General features: G+C 40.0%; 1 protein-coding gene and 1 pseudogene across 2 annotated transcripts; one reads left to right on the top strand and one right to left on the bottom strand.

Moving 5' to 3' along the window:
* Positions 1–6,762: 6,762 nt before the first annotated feature.
* On the bottom strand, positions 6,763–12,560 carry LOC123510128 (annotated as a pseudogene).
* A 286-nt stretch (positions 12,561–12,846) lies between these two features.
* LOC123510069 (U6 snRNA-associated Sm-like protein LSm3) lies at positions 12,847–17,196 on the top strand. Of its 2 annotated transcripts, XM_045264857.1 has the most exons (3): positions 12,847–12,974; positions 15,661–15,860; positions 16,708–17,196. In XM_045264857.1, the coding sequence occupies exons 2-3, from the start codon at positions 15,666–15,668 to the stop codon at positions 16,825–16,827; spliced, it is 315 nt and encodes a 104-aa protein (XP_045120792.1). In that variant the 5' UTR covers positions 12,847–12,974; positions 15,661–15,665; the 3' UTR covers positions 16,828–17,196. The 2 variants fall into 2 exon arrangements, with proteins under 2 accessions (XP_045120792.1, XP_045120791.1); XM_045264856.1 differs by lacking the exons at positions 15,661–15,860; positions 16,708–17,196 and adding an exon at positions 13,749–14,962 and having other exon boundaries at positions 12,854–12,974.
* Positions 17,197–17,802: the final 606 nt, after the last annotated feature.

Raw genomic sequence — 17,802 nt, 5'->3', positions numbered from 1 at the left:
CTCCATCCACTTCCTCGCATCATATATTCCCTCCTCCTCCTCTTCTTACCTTATTCCTCCTCTCTTCCTCTTCCTCCCTCGTTTATTCCTCATTCTTCCATGCACTTTTTTCATCATATACATATTCCTCATTCATTTTTTGTAGCTATATTCACTTTCTCTCTGTTTCCTTTCCTTTCCCTTCATCTTTGCTTCCACCTATTCATCTATCCACTTCTACCATCTCTCTTACACAGCATGGCCTTCTCCCTCTCTCTCTCTCTCCCTCTGTATCTCTCTCCTGCCCTTCTTAATGCTAAATAGGTCAACTTGTTACCCTCCGGCGTGGTTTACAACAAATAACACGACGACTGTTCGCTAAATGTTGATATATAAATATACGATGACATTGGACTTCGATCGACCTGCCCCAGATTTATTTATTTTTCGTTGGTGTTCAATGTGGTGGCCTTTATTTATCTATTCGTTTATTTATTTTGGTTGGTCTCTCTCTCTCTCTCTCTCTCTCTCTCTCTCTCTCTCTCTCTCTCTCTCTCTCTTTTTTCTATTTTTTTTTTCTTTTTCGGTTTTGCTTTCTTTCTCTCTTTTCGTTTATTCGTTTTTATTTTCCCTTTCTTTTGCCTTTCAATTCTGCTTTTATTCTCTGTTATTATTATCATTATTGTTATTATTATTATTATTATTATTATTATTATTATTATTATTATTATTATTATCATTATATATTATATTATTATTATTATTATTATTATTATTATTATTATTACTACTACTACTACTACTACTACTACTACTACTACTACTATTACTACTACTACTACTATTATTATTATCATTACTATCATTATTATTATTACCATCATTATTATTATTATTATTATTATTATTATTATTATTATTATTATTATTATTATCATTATTAACATCATCAATATTATTATTTACATTATCATATTCCTTTCATTCCTTTGTTCTTTATATATACCTTTTTCATTATTATATTCTCTTTTTTATTTATTTGTTTACCCTCTCTCTCTCTCTCTCTCTCTCTCTCTCTCTCTCTCTCTCTCTCTCTCTGTAAGCTACATAGATATTACCAAAGCAGTGACTAAGTAGGTCATCTGATATACATTAACACACACACACACACACACACACACACACACACACACACACACACACACACACACTACATGACCTGTGATGTTTTCCTTATATAGAATCATCCTTGACAAATTATGGAGGGATGAAGGAAAAGAGAGATGGAAGGAGGAAGGAAGGAAAGGAGAATGGGACGTGAAATAGAAGAGAGAGAGAGAGAGAGAGAGAGAGAGAGAGAGAGAGAGAGAGAGAGAGAGAGAGAGAGAGAGAGAGAGAGAGAGAGCGAGAGAGAGTTATGAAGCAGAGGAAAACAGGAAGGGATAAGAAAAACGGAAAAAAGGAAAAAGAAAAAGTACAAAGAGGAATATAAAGAAAAATAAAACACGAAAGGATGAAAAGAAAAATAGACAAAAAGAAAGAAAAGTGAGTAAGAAGAAGAAGAAGAGGGGAGGAGATAAAAAGAAAGAAGAGAAAAAGGGAAGGGAAGAACTGGAGGTTAGAAAAGAAGATGAGAAAGAGATAGGGAGACAGGAAGGCAAGGAGGGAGAAGAGAATTATGAGAAAGAGATAGGAGGAAGGGCTGATAAATGAGGGAAGAACAGAATCGATAGATAACCACGAAAGTGAAGAATTAAGGGAGATAAAGCGATTAATGATAAAAGAAACAGAATAATGACGAAAAAAACTAAAGTAAACAGAAAACAGAGAGAGAGAGAGAGAGAGAGAGAGAGAGAGAGAGAGAGAGAGAGAGAGAGAGAGAGAGAATTACTAGTACAATTCTGTGTCCACAACGTAGTATTTGTTGACAATTCCGAAAATAATACTTGAAAATTAAACGTTATAAATATGAAAATGCAAACAATGAATAATGAAAGTAGTGAAGCCGAGGATGGGTCATGGAGGAGGAGGAGGAGGAGGAGGAGGAGGAGGAGGAGGAGGAGGAGGAGGAGGAGGAGGAGGAGGAGGAGGAGGAGGAGGAGGAGGAGGAGGAGGAGGAGGAGATTAAGAGGAAGAGTTTAAATTTATTACACCGAACTCGCATCGCATCACCCAATCTCTCTCTCTCTCTCTCTCTCTCTCTCTCTCTCTCTCTCTCTCTTTTCTTACCAAAAAAAGCATCTCTTACTTCTTCTCTCTCCAATATTCTCCTCTTTTCCCTTCCCCTTCCTTTCGTTCCCATTGTCCTCTCCCTCTCTCTCCCTCTCCCTCTCCCTCTCCCTCTCCCTCTCTCCCTGATCACCACAATACACCTGAGCCAATGATGAAGGTGAAGAGGCTATTCCCATACCACTGTGATTCCCGGCGTCATATTCCCATTCCCACTCACAGCGTTCCCCCACTCAACCACCAACTGGAATGAGGTAGGAGTGAAACTGGATTGCCTTAGTGGTGGTGGTGGTGGTGGTGGTGGTGGTGGTGGTGGTATCAGCGTTTCCCTTATCCTTTTCAGTGTTAAAGGCGCAATGTTAACTTTCAAATTTGGTTGTTGTTGTTGTTGTTGGTGGTGGTGGTGGTGGTGGTGGTGGTGGTGGTGGTGGTGGTGGTGGTGTTGTTGTTGTTGTTGTTGTTGTTGTTTTGTGGGAATCTTAAAATGCTGGGATTTTTTTTTTTTTTTTTAGTATTTTTTTCACTTGTTCTTTTGTTTATGTTTTATACAGTTATCTCTCTCTCTCTCTCTCTCTCTCTCTCTCTCTCTCTCTCTCTCTCTCTCTCTCTCTCTACATTAACTATTGGCAGAATGTCTCACACAGCATTGAGAGAGAGAGAGAGAGAGAGAGAGAGAGAGAGAGAGAGAGAGAGAGAGAGAGAGAGAGAGAGAGAGAGAGAGAGAGAGAGAGGGGTAACTAACTAAAGGCATTAATATTACAATGGTGGTGATGGTGATAATAAAATCAAACAATCTCATCCTTTCATGTACAAATTTTCACTGCTTCTTTTGGTCTCTCCGGCTTTTTTGCAGGTAAAGTTACGCCAAAAGACTTTAGTCACCCCTAACTTGCCAGCCTCTTGTCATCCATTTTCTATGATACCTTCCGCCAGGCGCCCTCCAAAACCCAGTATTTAGAAACGCTTTGCTCTCACCACGATTACTTTCCAAGGCCACAGAGATGATTAGCCAGGTTTTGAAGAGTGTTTCTCCAGTAAACAATGCTGGTACAATGTCATTTTGTCCCTAGAACCGTAAAAACACCTTAAAAACACGTGTAAACTTAGATAAAAGCCTTTTTGAAATAGTGGATCTGTCTCTAGAACGGTAAAAACAGGTGGAAACTTAAATAAACACTTTTGAAATAGTGGATCTGTCTCTAGAACCGTAAAAACACCTTAAAAACACGTGGAAACTTAAATAACCCTTATGAAATAGTGGATCTGTCTCTAGAACCGTAAAAACACCTTAAAAACACGTGGAAACTTAAGTAAAGCCTTATTAAATAGTGGATCTGTCTCTAGACCGTAAAAACACCTTAAAAACACGTGGAAACTTAAATAAAGCCTTTTTAAATAGTGGATCTGTCTCTAGAACGGTAAAAACACGTGATAACTTAAATAAACCCTTTCGAAATAGTGGATCTGCCTCTAGATCGGTAAAAACACCTTAAAAAAAACACGTGAAAACTTTAAAAAAAAAAAAACTTGAAATAGTGGAGGTGAAGCACAGAAGCGTTTGAGAATACGAGCCAAAATGTAAAACTTTCCAGAGTAAATGAGAACATATAAAGTAAAAGAGAAAAGTATCAAAATCAAGCAGTAGCAAAAGAAAAAAAAAAACTGTATCAAAGTATCACACACACACACACACACACACACACACACACACACACACACACACACACACACACAGAGCTTCAAAGTAATCATGTGTGAGGTCATCCACCGTAAAGTACAACTGTACACACATTTCCACACCGCTGGCGCCAATGTAACACTAACAGTACGCCCGACACCACTGGAAGGAACAAAAAAATTAAATAGATAAATAAAATAAAATAAAATAGATAAATAAATAAATAAACTAACATGCACGTGATACAAAATAAATGAAAACTAAAGAGGAAATTAAATACATCAAGAAATTAACATGGGTATTTAAATGTCTATTCGTGTATATAACTGAGAAGGCACACATAGCTATTTCTTTTCCTTTTTCTCTCTCTCTCTCTCTCTCTCTCTCTCTCTCTCTCTCTCTCTCTCTCTCTCTCTCTCTCTCTCTCTCCACATCATCAGGAGCAGTCATTAAATCCCGAAGAACTGTTCCTATCACGTCCGGAATTTCCTCATTTATTGGAGGAACTTAAAATAAATAAACAACCTAAAAAATGTAGCTAGTCATTTGTCTAAAACAAAAACTTTCAAGGCGGAAAGTTTTAATGAGTGACATACTGTGATTCCACTAGGCACTGAGAGAGAGAGAGATAGAGAGAGAGAGAGAGAGAGAGAGAGAGAGAGAGAGAGAGAGAGAGAGAGAGAGAGAGAGAGAGAGAGAGAGAGAGAGAGAGAGAGAGAGAGAGAAATTGATGTGCCTTCTTGGTTTTGTGGATGGAGAGAGAGAGAGAGAGAGAGAGAGAGAGAGAGAGAGAGAGAGAGAGAGAGAGAGAGAGAGAGAGAGAGAGAGAGAGAGAGAGAGAGGAAAAAATAATGTCTTCTTAGTTATATATATGAATAGATATTTAAATACCCCTGTTATTTTTTTTATGCTTTTACTTCCCTCTTTAGAGAGAGAGAGAGAGAGAGAGAGAGAGAGAGAGAGAGAGAGAGAGAGAGAGAGAGAGAGAGAGAATTAATAAAAATAATAATTAATAACCTTCCCTGCATTGTTATTTATACATGCAAGAGTTACTGCACCCATTATTCACATCTACATTCTTAAAGCCTTATTACAAGATAACATTTCACGAGAAGCATGGATGACATGTTGTACATGTATGGATGACATGTACATAAAATCCGTGTCAGTATTCTAAGAGATAGTATAGATAAGTTTTAAATTAATTCTGTTTATTACTTTCTTCACTACTATAGATCGCGATTTGAAGACCATTATACTTTATCCGTTGATATAGAAAGTGTCTTTAGGATCCACTGTAATACTAAACGCCTTGCTTTCTCGCCCTAATGCGCAGGATTCCCAGGTGTCTTCTCCTGTTAACTATGTGGAAATCCAGTGAAATCTGTCCCTAAAACCGTGGAAAGGACTAGACGCGGTAAATGTTTACAAGAGGTCCTTCCTTTGCTAAATATGTTATTTGTCTCATTTGACTTTTTTCGGGAAATGATAAATTTTGTCTATTATGGTATCACAAGCAACTAGGAACCAAAACAAACTTAATTTAAGCTAATCAAACTCTACAACTAACCTAACCTAATATAACCTAACCTAATCCTAACATAACTCTGTTTTTGGAGCAATGCGTTGATTCTCAAAAGCATCAATATGAGTCAGCAATAGCCAACCACGCGTAAAAATCTTGATACGTGAAGTACAGTGGGTGCACTATCAACATGCAGTCGTATCATGTATTACTGACTAGAACCGATAGTAAACAGTAACCTTAGAAACCCTGAAAAAAAAAAAAAAAAAAGCTTTAGAAGGTAGTGGGGACGAAAAACCAAACGGCTCTATATTCTACTCACCAACAGCAAACAGGAGTTGCACTTTCCCTCTCCATCATAGATTCCCTCACCTCTCTGCCGTCCCTCCTGCCACTCTTGCAGTATTCATCGCCAAGAATCTTTTATGGCAAGCTCGTTCCTTGATGTACATGAAACAAAGCTGTACAATGATATATTAACGTTCACTTGGCTTATTTACAAACCACAACACAATACCACAATGTCTCTCGTACAATGAAGCTTCGCACGTGGATGGTGGATGTTTCATATGTTGTTCCTCTTTGTAACGGTATCTCTTAATGGTGATGATGATGTTGATGGTGCTGAAAATATGACGTAGGCCTTATAAAGTTGTGCTTATTTTTTCTTATTATTATCACCTTCGTTTGCTTGTTTTTATTTACTTTCTTTCATTTTTCGTTTCTGATAATGATGTTTTCTATATATCTTCAGAATATGGGCTTTAGGTCAATCGTTCTAATCTTGATTTTGACATAGTTCAAAACTCATTCTGCTACTTCTTATTCATCCTCTTGTCTGTTCGTACTGTTCTCATACTATATAACATGACTAACCATATTTTTGCCTTTTCAGTTCTCCTTTCATCACAGAAATCTTCCTTTTTACCCTTCTCCATCCCTTCAATCTCAGTTGTATTTTAATTTCTCTACTTCAATAGATTCTTCACTCCTCAGTACAGTAGTTTAACCCTAATTGAATTCACTGACTTTCACCATCTTGACTACTTACAGCCTCACAATTTTCCCTCATTTCGTATACACACAAGCACTGCCCTAGTTTTGCTTTCTTTTCATTCCTGTTAGTGCTTAGGGCCACCAACCAAGCTTCATCCTTCCTTCCCACATGTAACCACAAAACAGTCATCTGCAAGCATCAATATTCACTGAAACTTAAATTTTACCCATCAGTTTAGCCATCATTATGTCAAACAAGAGAGGACTTACTTAGCCTTAATGACATATCAACTTTACCTTATATTCCTCATTCATTCTTGCTGTAAGGATATTTGTATACAATGAAATCATTATATAGATTTCTTATAAGTTTATTTACATTTACATATAAAAATATTATCAACATATATTATTTACTAAAGTGAATGATTCAGGACATGAGGTATCTTTCATAATAACAAGGAGAACATATCATTAAATATTTTCAGGTGTCTAAACACACACACCTGAACTATATAATGTCTTCACCATGGAGTTCAAGGAGTGTGCTAGAAAATATATAAGAATATGCTCTTCATGTCACAATGAAAGGTACCTATGGTCTTCTCATGAAAGTCAACAGTATCCTCCTGCCTCCACTGAGCACTCATCCCAGACCAGGCTGCCTCATCACTGGGAGGCAAGTCTAGACACACTTGCAGGCCACCCTGATTAGTCCTACACAACTGTCATTGCATAAACAATCAGCTGAAAACATACCAATTGTACATAACCTGAAGATAATTCACTATAAAAATCAGTATCAATCAGCACAATTACAACACTTCCATGCTTCCACACTCTGATGGAGTCCATTGAACCTCAAGCACACATCAGTCACCCTTGTATGGCAAAGGCCATCACCAGCCACACTCCCTTGTCACACTGCTGATGAATTGGTAGGTAATGGCACTTTTCATCATACCCATTACACACACCCTTCACTTAACCACTGAATAGACATATAAAAGGAAAAAATTTGAATCAGTGACATAAAAACTTATATATCAACTTAAACTTGAGCTTTGCACTTAATGTGTCAGAATATAAGAAGCTGAGTGACTCTGCCAAGATTTGCAAATGGTGAGTGTGAAAGTAAGACAGAAAAGAAACACAAAATGGAAGTTTGAATCACTGTCAAATATATAAAAATTAAGAAGATGAAGTAGCACTATTATTCTGAAGTACAAAGTTAATCATGAAATTCATCATAATGACAACAAATGTTACTGCTCCACACAAGGGCCAAGCATCACAAATAAATCTAAACACTAAATTAATCTAAAAAAAATTATCAAATATATATATTAGAGAGTTAACAGAGAATAAAACTCAGGCAGCACCACACATACTGGCCCTGTGGTGTTAAAAACTAAGACATGAAGAGACACAGCTGACAAGTAAGGAAGCCAGGTTATTGTGCAGTCTTGCCTTACACACAGCACCCCGTCACCTTCATCTCACTACAGCCGTGAGACAACACTCAGTCCACAATAAATCTTGAGGAAAAATCTTTGGCTACTGTTTTGGAGGATGTAACACATTATATCCAAAAGAAATGTGTCATGTGTGTGATGAGAAGATGAATCACTAAGGAGATGTGAGGTGGGAGGCAACACTGAAAGACAGATGCAGACACTCAGGGGAGATACAAGCAGAGATACCACTGTGTGAGAGAGAGAGAGAGAGAGAGAGAGAGAGAGAGAGAGAGAGAGAGAGAGAGAGAGAGAGAGAGAGAGAGAGAGAGAGAGAGAGAGAGAGAGAGAGAGAGAGAGAGAGAGAGAGAGAGAGAGAGAGAGAGAGAGAGACAGAGAGAGAGAGAGAGAGAGAGAGAGAGAGAGAGAGAGAGAGAGAGAGAGAGAGAGAGAGAGAGAGAGAGAGAGAAGCACAGGTGTTTCTTACTGAGGATATGCATACACAATCTGATACACAGCTGCCTCAGTCTCTAAGGAAGACTCAGACATATGCACCTGATCCTGTATGTCTATGTGAGGTGGCTGAGAAGGTGGTGGGGGAAGATCCACCTCTTGAGAAATGCCAGTGGCCCCAACCTCAGCAGTGGTGTGGGTAGCTTGTGGCACTGAGGGTGTAGGAGGTGTCTTCTTCGGACGCTTGTACTTCACTAGCTCGGTGTGTGTTGTGCCATCACTGTTGACGGACTTGACCACCACGCCATGCACACTCTTGATGTGGGCATTGAGATTTGACCGCTGCGAGAAGGTGGAGCTGCAGGCCTGGCAGGTGAAGGGCTTCTCACCGGTGTGGCTGCGCATGTGAGATGCCAGCTTTCCCCGGTACACAAAGCACTTACCGCACTGCTCACACTTGAATTTCTTATTGTTCTCATTGTGTTCCTGCCACTTGTGCTTGCTGACAGCAACCTTGTGTGCGAAGGACTTGCCACACACATCACAGGGCACTGGCCGGTCACCCGTGTGTGTAGCCAAGTGCACTGTATACTGAGATCTCCACATGAAGCCCTTGTCACAATATTTACACACAAACTTTGGGGCGTGTGTCTGGCGATGGAAGTACATTTGCTGCTTGCTGTTGCACACTTTGCCACATTCACCGCAGGTGGTAGGGTGGCTCTTGTAGAGGTGGAGGCGCAGGGCCGTGCGGCACTCAAAGGTGATGCCGCACTCCCCACACGAGAAGTCACCCTTACGGTGTTCACGCAGCCGCTGTTCCCGGGAGAAGAAGTTATCACAGCCTGTGCAGTGGTGTGCCTTGGCGTGAGGCACCGCACCCTTCTGGCCGCCGGCTCGCCGCAGGTGCACCATGGACACATGCACTGACAACACATCCTGGCGGGCAAAGCGTCGGCCACAGTGTTCACAGGGGAAGCGCTTCTGTCCAGCAGCATGCTTGGTGTCCTTGTGCCTCTCCAGGTTGTGGGGTCGGGTGAACGCCATGCCACACACGTCACATGGGAAGGAGAAGTTGGTGAGGTCGTGCTCCTCCTTGGCGTGCCGCTGCAGCCGGAAGAAGGTCGGGAAGGCGTTCACACACACGGCACTGGAACAGCCGGTTGTGGTCGGGCTGCCTTTTCACCATCTGTTCCTGGAGGTAGTGCATGTCCGTCAGCTTCTTGAGCCGCCGTTTGGTCCTCAGCCCGTACCCTTTCTTCCGCAGGATCTCGAGGGCCACTTCACTCTCCCCCTCAGCCTCCTCCTTCACTGCCAGCTCATGCTTTATGTCTGGCTCCTCCTTCTCTGTCTTCTCTGTGGACAACTGCAAGTCCTCCTCAAAGTTGTCTGGGGATGGAGGTCGCTTCTTACGCTTCCTGCCTCTCTTTCTCCGGTGGGAATGACTCTGAGGAACAGCCTCACCCGTTTCCTCCTCCTCCTCCTGCACCTCAAAGTCTGGGTCTCCCTTAAAGTCCTCCTCACACACTCCTGCCTCAGCCCTGAACAGTGGCCCTTTACCCTTCAGGATGCGGCCGCTCCGGGAGAACCGCTGATCTGTGACAGGTAGGTAAACATGTGTCAGCAAAAGATGACTATTTGCATAATACTAATTTTTCATGCTCCCAAGTAGTTTCGTGATTAGCAAGACCTGGAATCATGCACTTCAATACAGAAACAAAGTTGTTGTTGGCAAAGTGGTATTTGATCAGGTGATTCAGGTTCCACAAAAATTGGCTGTACATCAGGTGGCTGTACAGCACACAGAACACATCAGTAAACTTGGTTAGTTCCCTATTGAAAAAATAAATGAATATCTGGATACAGGGCTTTTGCACTGAGAACAGCAACTGACACAGTACATTAATGTATAAAAAATCCATAACATCAAAGTAATATATTTCAAAAACAATAGAAACACTAACAAAACACAGTAATGCTCATACTTACCTGTTCTTGCTTGCCTTGTCTCATCCTTTACTTCCTCCTCTTGCTCTTCCACAGTAAGCAGGATGCTATCCTCCTGCTTCTTCAAGTAATGCTTATTCACCTTCCCCCTGTCTGCACACCGAGCCCTGCCTTCCGTGGACACACCCTTGTTGTGGTGCACAGGGAAATCACAGTAAGTCTCTACACTGCCATCAGAATGAAAGGTGCAAAAGAACAGATTGAGGCTAGACCCTGAATCCTCACAGGGTTCTGTCTGGGTGCCAACAGAGTTCTCAATCTCTTCTGGAGGTAAGGTAGGCCAGGATATTATAATGGCATTATTAAGGGCATCATTTGTGCTCCCAAGGACCTCTTTGGTACCAGAGATAATAATGTTAGAGCCAATCCCATGTGCTGTGATGTTCTGTGACTTCTCAATGGGAGGGAAGGTGACAGGGGGCAGGCGGCAGTAGGTGCGGCTGGGGGAAAGGCTGTTCTTCCCGGTGGAGACAATGATTGGCTGTGGCACAGGTTGGTTGATAGAACGGAGGGTCGGTAAATTTGGATTTCTAGTCTGAGTGGTGGTGACAACCCTCCTGGTGGGAGCCTGGGTGTCCTGCTGCCCTCGCCGCCCCTTGCTGCTCCTGAATGAGATGGAGGGAGTGCTGGATGGAACCACAACCTTGACATTGTCTGCTTGATCACCACCAACAAAGTCAAGCTTGCCTCCACCCTCTATGTGGATCACCTGCACCTGCTTCCCAGCATCGATGTGCATAACCTCTAGAGTCTTGTCACAATCCATATGCACCACTTCCACTGTTCCTGTCACATCCATTTTGTCTTCTTTCATTCCCAACATCCCTCTAAGGCCTTTATCCTCCTCCATCACACTACTATTCCTCTCACCACCGAACTGCACTACCCTCACACCTTTTCCTGCTGTGCCCATTCCACCCAGGGGATCCTCCTGCCCCGTGAGGAGGCCCTGCATGGCAGTGTCACCCGGCACTACCCCCACCGCCTGTCCATCCACCAGCACAAAACATCGTGGGTCTTCTGCGTCTTCAAACACTTCCTGGCTCATAGTGATCGGGAGGGCTTCTGCCTCATCCATGGTGGGCACATCTGCCATCCCTCCACACTAGAGTTGGTCTTACATAAGGTCTGGGTTGCCCTTTCACACTCTCAACCCTCAGCACTGCTACAAGTGTTGCTGACATTGGACATCAAATCAAATAGTAGCATGACGGCAAATTTACTGGTGCATTCCTCTTCTGTCTTCACCATGTTACCTGAAAAACAATGCAGTATAAATGTAATTCCTCTTCCAAACATGTATTATCTTATGGGTAGATTAACCCCTTGATTACCATGAAACATTTCCATATTCACTCTGCTTACTATTTTGGTAATTCTATACAGCTTCAGAAACCTATATGGGGGATTTGAAGAGTAAAGACTTTGGTCATTAGTCATCTGAGCTCCATAAATCCTTCCTAATGTCAATGAAATGGTCTAATCATACACAAATCTCAAGGTAAAAAATGTGTCCCAGTATTGAAGGGGTTAATGGTTAATAATTTAATCAAATATTGCTAAATTTTTCATTATAATGATTCAGTGAAACCAAACATACTCTTTACAGCAGAAGCAGGGAGAGAGCTTAGGATAAAAGAAAAGAAAAAAAAAATGTAATGTTACGTGAAATTCCCGTAGTCTTTACATCACCAATAATCAGCTGGTTTCTCATCTACCAAAATTCCCCAATTCCCACTTGTCCCCAATCTTGTTTGGGTGGATGGGGGAAAAGGAGGATGGAGGAACATGGATGTACTATAAGTATAATCACAATAGTGAATCAAGGTTATTTTCATAATGCCGTATTGCCACGAAGGTATCATATCTGACCCAAACATGAGGAAAGCAGTTGCTACTGTCACCCCGCACAATTCCAAACAATGACACACATGACACAAGCAACACAGGCATTACTTTGAGGTGGCAGATCAAACTGCGGCGAGATAACGAGTAACCACCGCTGCCTGCTGACTAACAAATTGTACTTAAGAAAATTGTGTTATTTCTCCACTTCAACTCACGTGTATCCACTATTCCCTCTTCTTCACTTACTACTTTAAATGGTCCTGGAAAATTTCGCCAGTGCACAGCTACAACACTAGGTCAATCCCCAGTGCCCAGCCTGAAGGAAGCAGGCTGTGCAGGACAAGTGTCAACAGTGTACTTGCTTCATTCACGTCCCTCCCAGGGAGGGCCAATGGGCAATATCGGCTGAACAACTCAAAACTATTCTACTTTGCTTATATTTATCAATGAAAGATATATGTTTATGCTTTCTTTATACATCAATGAGCATATGATAGCTAAGATATGTTCTAATGAAGATAAAACCTAAAAGTAATTTAGAATATAAAGCACTTTTAAACCATAAGTTTATAGATATATTTGAGCCATTGAAATTTGAAATGAAAATGCTTCTTTATCTAGACACTTATACAACAACATTAAAAGCTAAATATTGATATAAACATTTGTAACTCTAATCCCTTTGCAAGCCGAGTCAAGCTTGATACGTTGGTGTCACGCACGTGTGGTGTTTGGACTGGATTTGTACCTCTTCCTCGAACCAGAGTGCGGTATACTTGTGGGGAAAATTATTACCAACACAGAGGTAAGACGTACTGCAAGGCAATGCGTGGTTATATTTTTGTGGCACGTACCAGAGATGAGAGGGAAGAAGTGGCGGATTTTGAAATTGTCATGAGTTCATGTCACCTTCTTGGGTCTTCTTTCATTCATGAAATGTGACAAATCGTGGCTAGTGAAGCGGAATGGTTGTTCCTCTGCAGTAGTATGCTAAGTAATGCATTATTCTGCCAATGATCACAGTTCTTGAACTTTAAGTTTCGTTCCTCGGGAAGGTCTCGAGGCGTGACCCACCAGCTCTTTCAAATATGAGCAACAGGAGCAACTTTAACCATAGTGTAGTCGGAAGTACGAGTGAACATGTTTAATAACACATATGACCAATTAATATCTGATAAATGTCTTGAGTCAAGCCTTCCCTTGTGAGTGTTGACTCCTTCCCCTGAACTGTGACTAAGGCAAACAATGTAGAAGTATCGATATTGATAACATTTTGCCGGGGGGTGGAGCAGAGTTCCAAGATGCCTTTGGAGTATTAAGATTATGTATATCTTGTTAGATTATCATATATTTTGGTAAACATAAACTTGTCTTTTTTTCTATTTCAAGCACCTATTTTGTACATAATAGTGATTATTAATGAGATGTCTTTTTTTTTTTTTTGTACAGCCAGAATATATCAAATATATTTGTAGCCATAGCATTGTTGTTGGATGCCATTTCTGCTTCCAACAGCATTTTGAAAGGATTATCAAGTGAAAAGCTCTCCAGAACATAACACCTTCAATTACCACTGCAGGTTGGAAACAGAAATGGCGTCCCCATCCAAGTCCCCCACCACCCAGAGTCCAGGGAAGTCTGGACGGCTCAGTAGTCAGCCGTCAGAACTCATGCTGCCCACACAACGGGTCAAAATGATCATGAAGAGCTGTCCAGATGTGGAGACAGTTCCTCAGGAAAGCTTGTACCTCATAACCAAAGCTACAGAGCTCTTCATTCAGTACCTGACCCAGCAGGCTCACAGTCAGGCCACTGATACCTCCTCCCTGCGCTATGATGACCTGGCTACAGTCGTCCACTCCCTGGACCACCTCGAGTTCTTGAGGGAGACCATACCTCAAAAGATAACTTGGGCCGAGGCACAGAAACTCATGGAACAGTATGATAATAAATTTGAAGGATTTCATTAAAGGTCACAAAAAGTGCATTTTTATAATGACATGAAAAAGGGTGATTAACTTATAGGCAACTATTGTTAGCTTTGTTAACAATAGAATTTTCTCTTGGTAAGAATATTTCATCATGTCAGAGTGTACCTGGTACTGAAGAGTGTTTCCCTGAGATTGATTGAATATCAAATACATGTTCTTCATTAGTGTGATTTTGTGATGTTCTGTGTTTGAACAGTAAATATCTCAGGAAATTGCTACTCTGTGAACTTAAGAAAAAAAACATATGATAGTATTAAAAAGGCATGAATAAACTTAGTGTCTATATACTGGAGGACAAACTATAATTGTCACTGTGTTCAGTTGAGGCTGACAAAGCATCTTGTCTCGTAATGTTTGCCATATCAGTCTTTCCTGCTCACATCAAAAAGACAGTAAGACAGATAGGTTGTTGCTGTTAAACTCATATAGGTGTAAATTCATTAAATTATATGTATATATTTTTAATTGGTTTGCAGTAAGCAGTCAGTATTAAGGAAATTGTATTAGGATGTAAAGCTATATTCATGATGTGACAACATAATATTTAGCACTTTGAATATTTTTGTGATGTCATGAGAATCATATTAGCTTTAAGTGCTGCCTTCCAGTGTTTCTTTTAATAGATTTAAATTATCTATTTAACTCCTAATTGCATAGTTTTTATGATAGTGAAGTACCATGCAACATTTGCTGGCTGTATCAGGTAGCCTATTGTTTAACAGAATAGATATTATCATTGTATTTTATCCATTGTGTAAAATTACACAAAAAAAAATAATTAAAATGGAAAGTGAAATTTAAAGGTTATGTTTCTTATTCTTTTATCAGGCACATTATATCATGATAAAGGAGTGAAGACATATATTTCCTGAAAAAAGAGGTCTTAAATGATTCTCAATTTTTTTAGTTGTTTCAAAATCAGCAGATTTCACACCATTACAGTATTATATAAAAATTTTGAAGTCAGGCAAAGTTGATCATTTTAAAAATAAAAATCTGCGTTGAAGAACTTAAGAAATCTTAATAATCTGAATCATATATATATATATATATATATATATATATATATATATATATATATATATATATATATATATATATATATATATATATATATATATACCAATCAGAAATAAAACGAAATTATAATGAAAGATAAAATAGAATTATGACTGCAAGGATAAAACTTAAGTAATAGAACATTAACTTCATAATTGTTTGTTCATTAGTTAATTTGTTAATATTCTATTTACTCTAGAGAGGAAAATGGTTTGAACATTATGAAATTACATGTATAGAAAGTGAAGAGCATTTCCCATAAATAAGTATGAACAAACAACTGCTCTTCAGTTGTAAAGTCTGGTCCTCATTACTTCCTGCACAACACAGGATTGATTTCTGTTGTCAGTGCAGAAGTATCTGCAAAGCTTTGAGTTGACTGATGTGAAGTAATGAGATGATGTAGCTTAGAGATATGTCACATTTGACCGACACCTACAGACACAATGGCTGAGGACGGAGAACCAACTATTGGCACGATGGCTGTGGAGGAGCCGCTGGACCTCATCCGCCTCTCACTGGATGAAAGGATCTACGTTAAGATGCGTAACGAGCGTGAGCTGAGGGGCCGCCTGCATGCCTACGACCAGCACCTCAACATGATTCTCGGAGATGTGGAGGAAACAGTGACCTCAGTGGAAGTGAGTTCAGCCTCCCATAACTGGTCATTGTTTTAATTAGTATTGTCATGGGGGAAGAAACATCAGAGCATTTGCTCTTCATTTAGTAAGAGTAATCATGTCTTGCTTTTTGTAATATAATCATCAGCACTATAGTCCTGCTCGTCTAAGAATGTGGATTGGGTGCGGCCCCCATGGGAAATAGCGGGAGTACAGAGCTGCCATACCTTTAATTCCTCGTTGGCTACCCCCCCCCTCTCCCTCTTCCTCCCTCTTTCTTACCCCTCGCTCTTCCTTCCCCTCTCTTTCTTCCTGGTCAAGGACACCGCAGCTGACCTCCCATCACCTGTATGGATGGCAGGCGTGATTGGTGTTGCTGCCGTGAGGATTTGAATGTAGTTTTTTTCTTACTTATGTCAGCTTATTTTAAAGTACTTTCCTTCACGATATAATCTAGTTATAACTATGGAACTATTTACCCATCCCAAACTGCAAGGAAACCTCTTTATAAGTATATTATTTTTTGTTTAGCAACACTGTAAAATATGTATGCCACGTTTCTTGCCAGGCTTATGAATATATCATCAATAATAAGTTTACTGTTCTCTCATACGTTGTAATACTAAGGTTAAATGCGTATGTATATTTGCTGACCATATTTGCTAAAGTTTTACTAATATTAGAACTCTGCTGCATCACTGGCTATGAGACATGTTTCACCACTGTACAGCGGGAATTCCCCAACACAGCCGCACCCAATCCACATTGTTGGAGGAGCAGGACTATAGCTGTTCCTGTCTCCTTTACGTTTATGAAAATAACTGGTCTTACTTCCTCCCACAAATAAAATGAGTCCTATTTATTGCAGGTTGATGACGAGACATTTGAGGAAGTGTACAAGACAACGCGACGCAACATTCCCATGCTGTTTGTGCGTGGTGATGGTGTGATCCTGGTCGCCCCGCCCATGAGGGGGGGAGGGATGTAGACCCCATGCTGGGACATAGGGCTAGGCATTGGATATTAGGTCATTTGGGAGGTAATATATTGCATCTATCTACCTCTTTCTCTCTATTTTCATTATTTTTCTCACTTGTGAACAATTTGTTTTGACAGTTTCCTTTCTTTTTATCCATATACATTTTGATACAGTGCACCACACTGTAGTTTTCAACCGTTGTTTGCTTCTTTATATCATGATAAAAAAAAATTTAATTAAATTTATTTGTACACATTCTAAGCACTTTCAAGAACTATAGTTGGCATTGACTAAGAATATTATGACAGTGAAGATCATGAATATTTCATAAATCACTGGAGCTATTGTTTTCATATGCAATAAAAGTAATGGTTTCTATCTGAGTACTTGATGCAACCCACCATGTTTATGTCTTCCTATTACAGTTAATGCACATATTTTTTTTTCCCCATACTATCAAAATACTATTCATTGAAACTTCAGAAGGCTGATTCTTTATTGTCATTGTTTCATATGAAATTTCTCCAGTTTGTCATATTTCAAGTGTGGAACCGGTCATATTCTCACATTACATACTATGTACTAGTGACTGCCTCATAGCCACCATAAAAACAATGTACCATTAGAGAAAAGGTCTTGTTTAATCATGATGCATGTTCACCTGCACCACATGCTTCACAAACCGCCTTGGCATACTTCCAGCACACCAACTGAAGCAACATGAGAGGCTGGTATATCTATGAGTTTGACACAGTAAGATGGAAAATACAACTTACTGGAGTGTTTTTGTCGTAAAGTGCAACACAACTATTATTAGTCATTCACCAATGTGTAAAAAGCATATTTTCAATGTAAATGCACAACGTAGCTCCCATATACTTTACATACATTCAGACAAATACAGTTTGGCTATCATCATTGGTAAGAGATCCTGAAAACATTAATGACACTGATAATAATGAGTACTAAAGCAGATCATTCTAC

The sequence above is a fragment of the Portunus trituberculatus genome, chromosome 28 (assembly GCF_017591435.1).
Source record: "Portunus trituberculatus isolate SZX2019 chromosome 28, ASM1759143v1, whole genome shotgun sequence".
Classification (NCBI taxonomy): Eukaryota; Metazoa; Arthropoda; class Malacostraca; order Decapoda; family Portunidae; genus Portunus; species Portunus trituberculatus.
The sequence above is the reverse complement of the archived record's forward strand: the minus strand, read 5'-3'. Positions and strand labels throughout refer to the sequence as shown.

What these genes read in the sequence shown, in the direction of transcription:
- LOC123510069 (XM_045264856.1), top strand. Translation starts at nt 13,762, where the DNA reads ATGGCGTCCCCATCCAAGTCCCCCACCACCCAGAGTCCAGGGAAGTCT.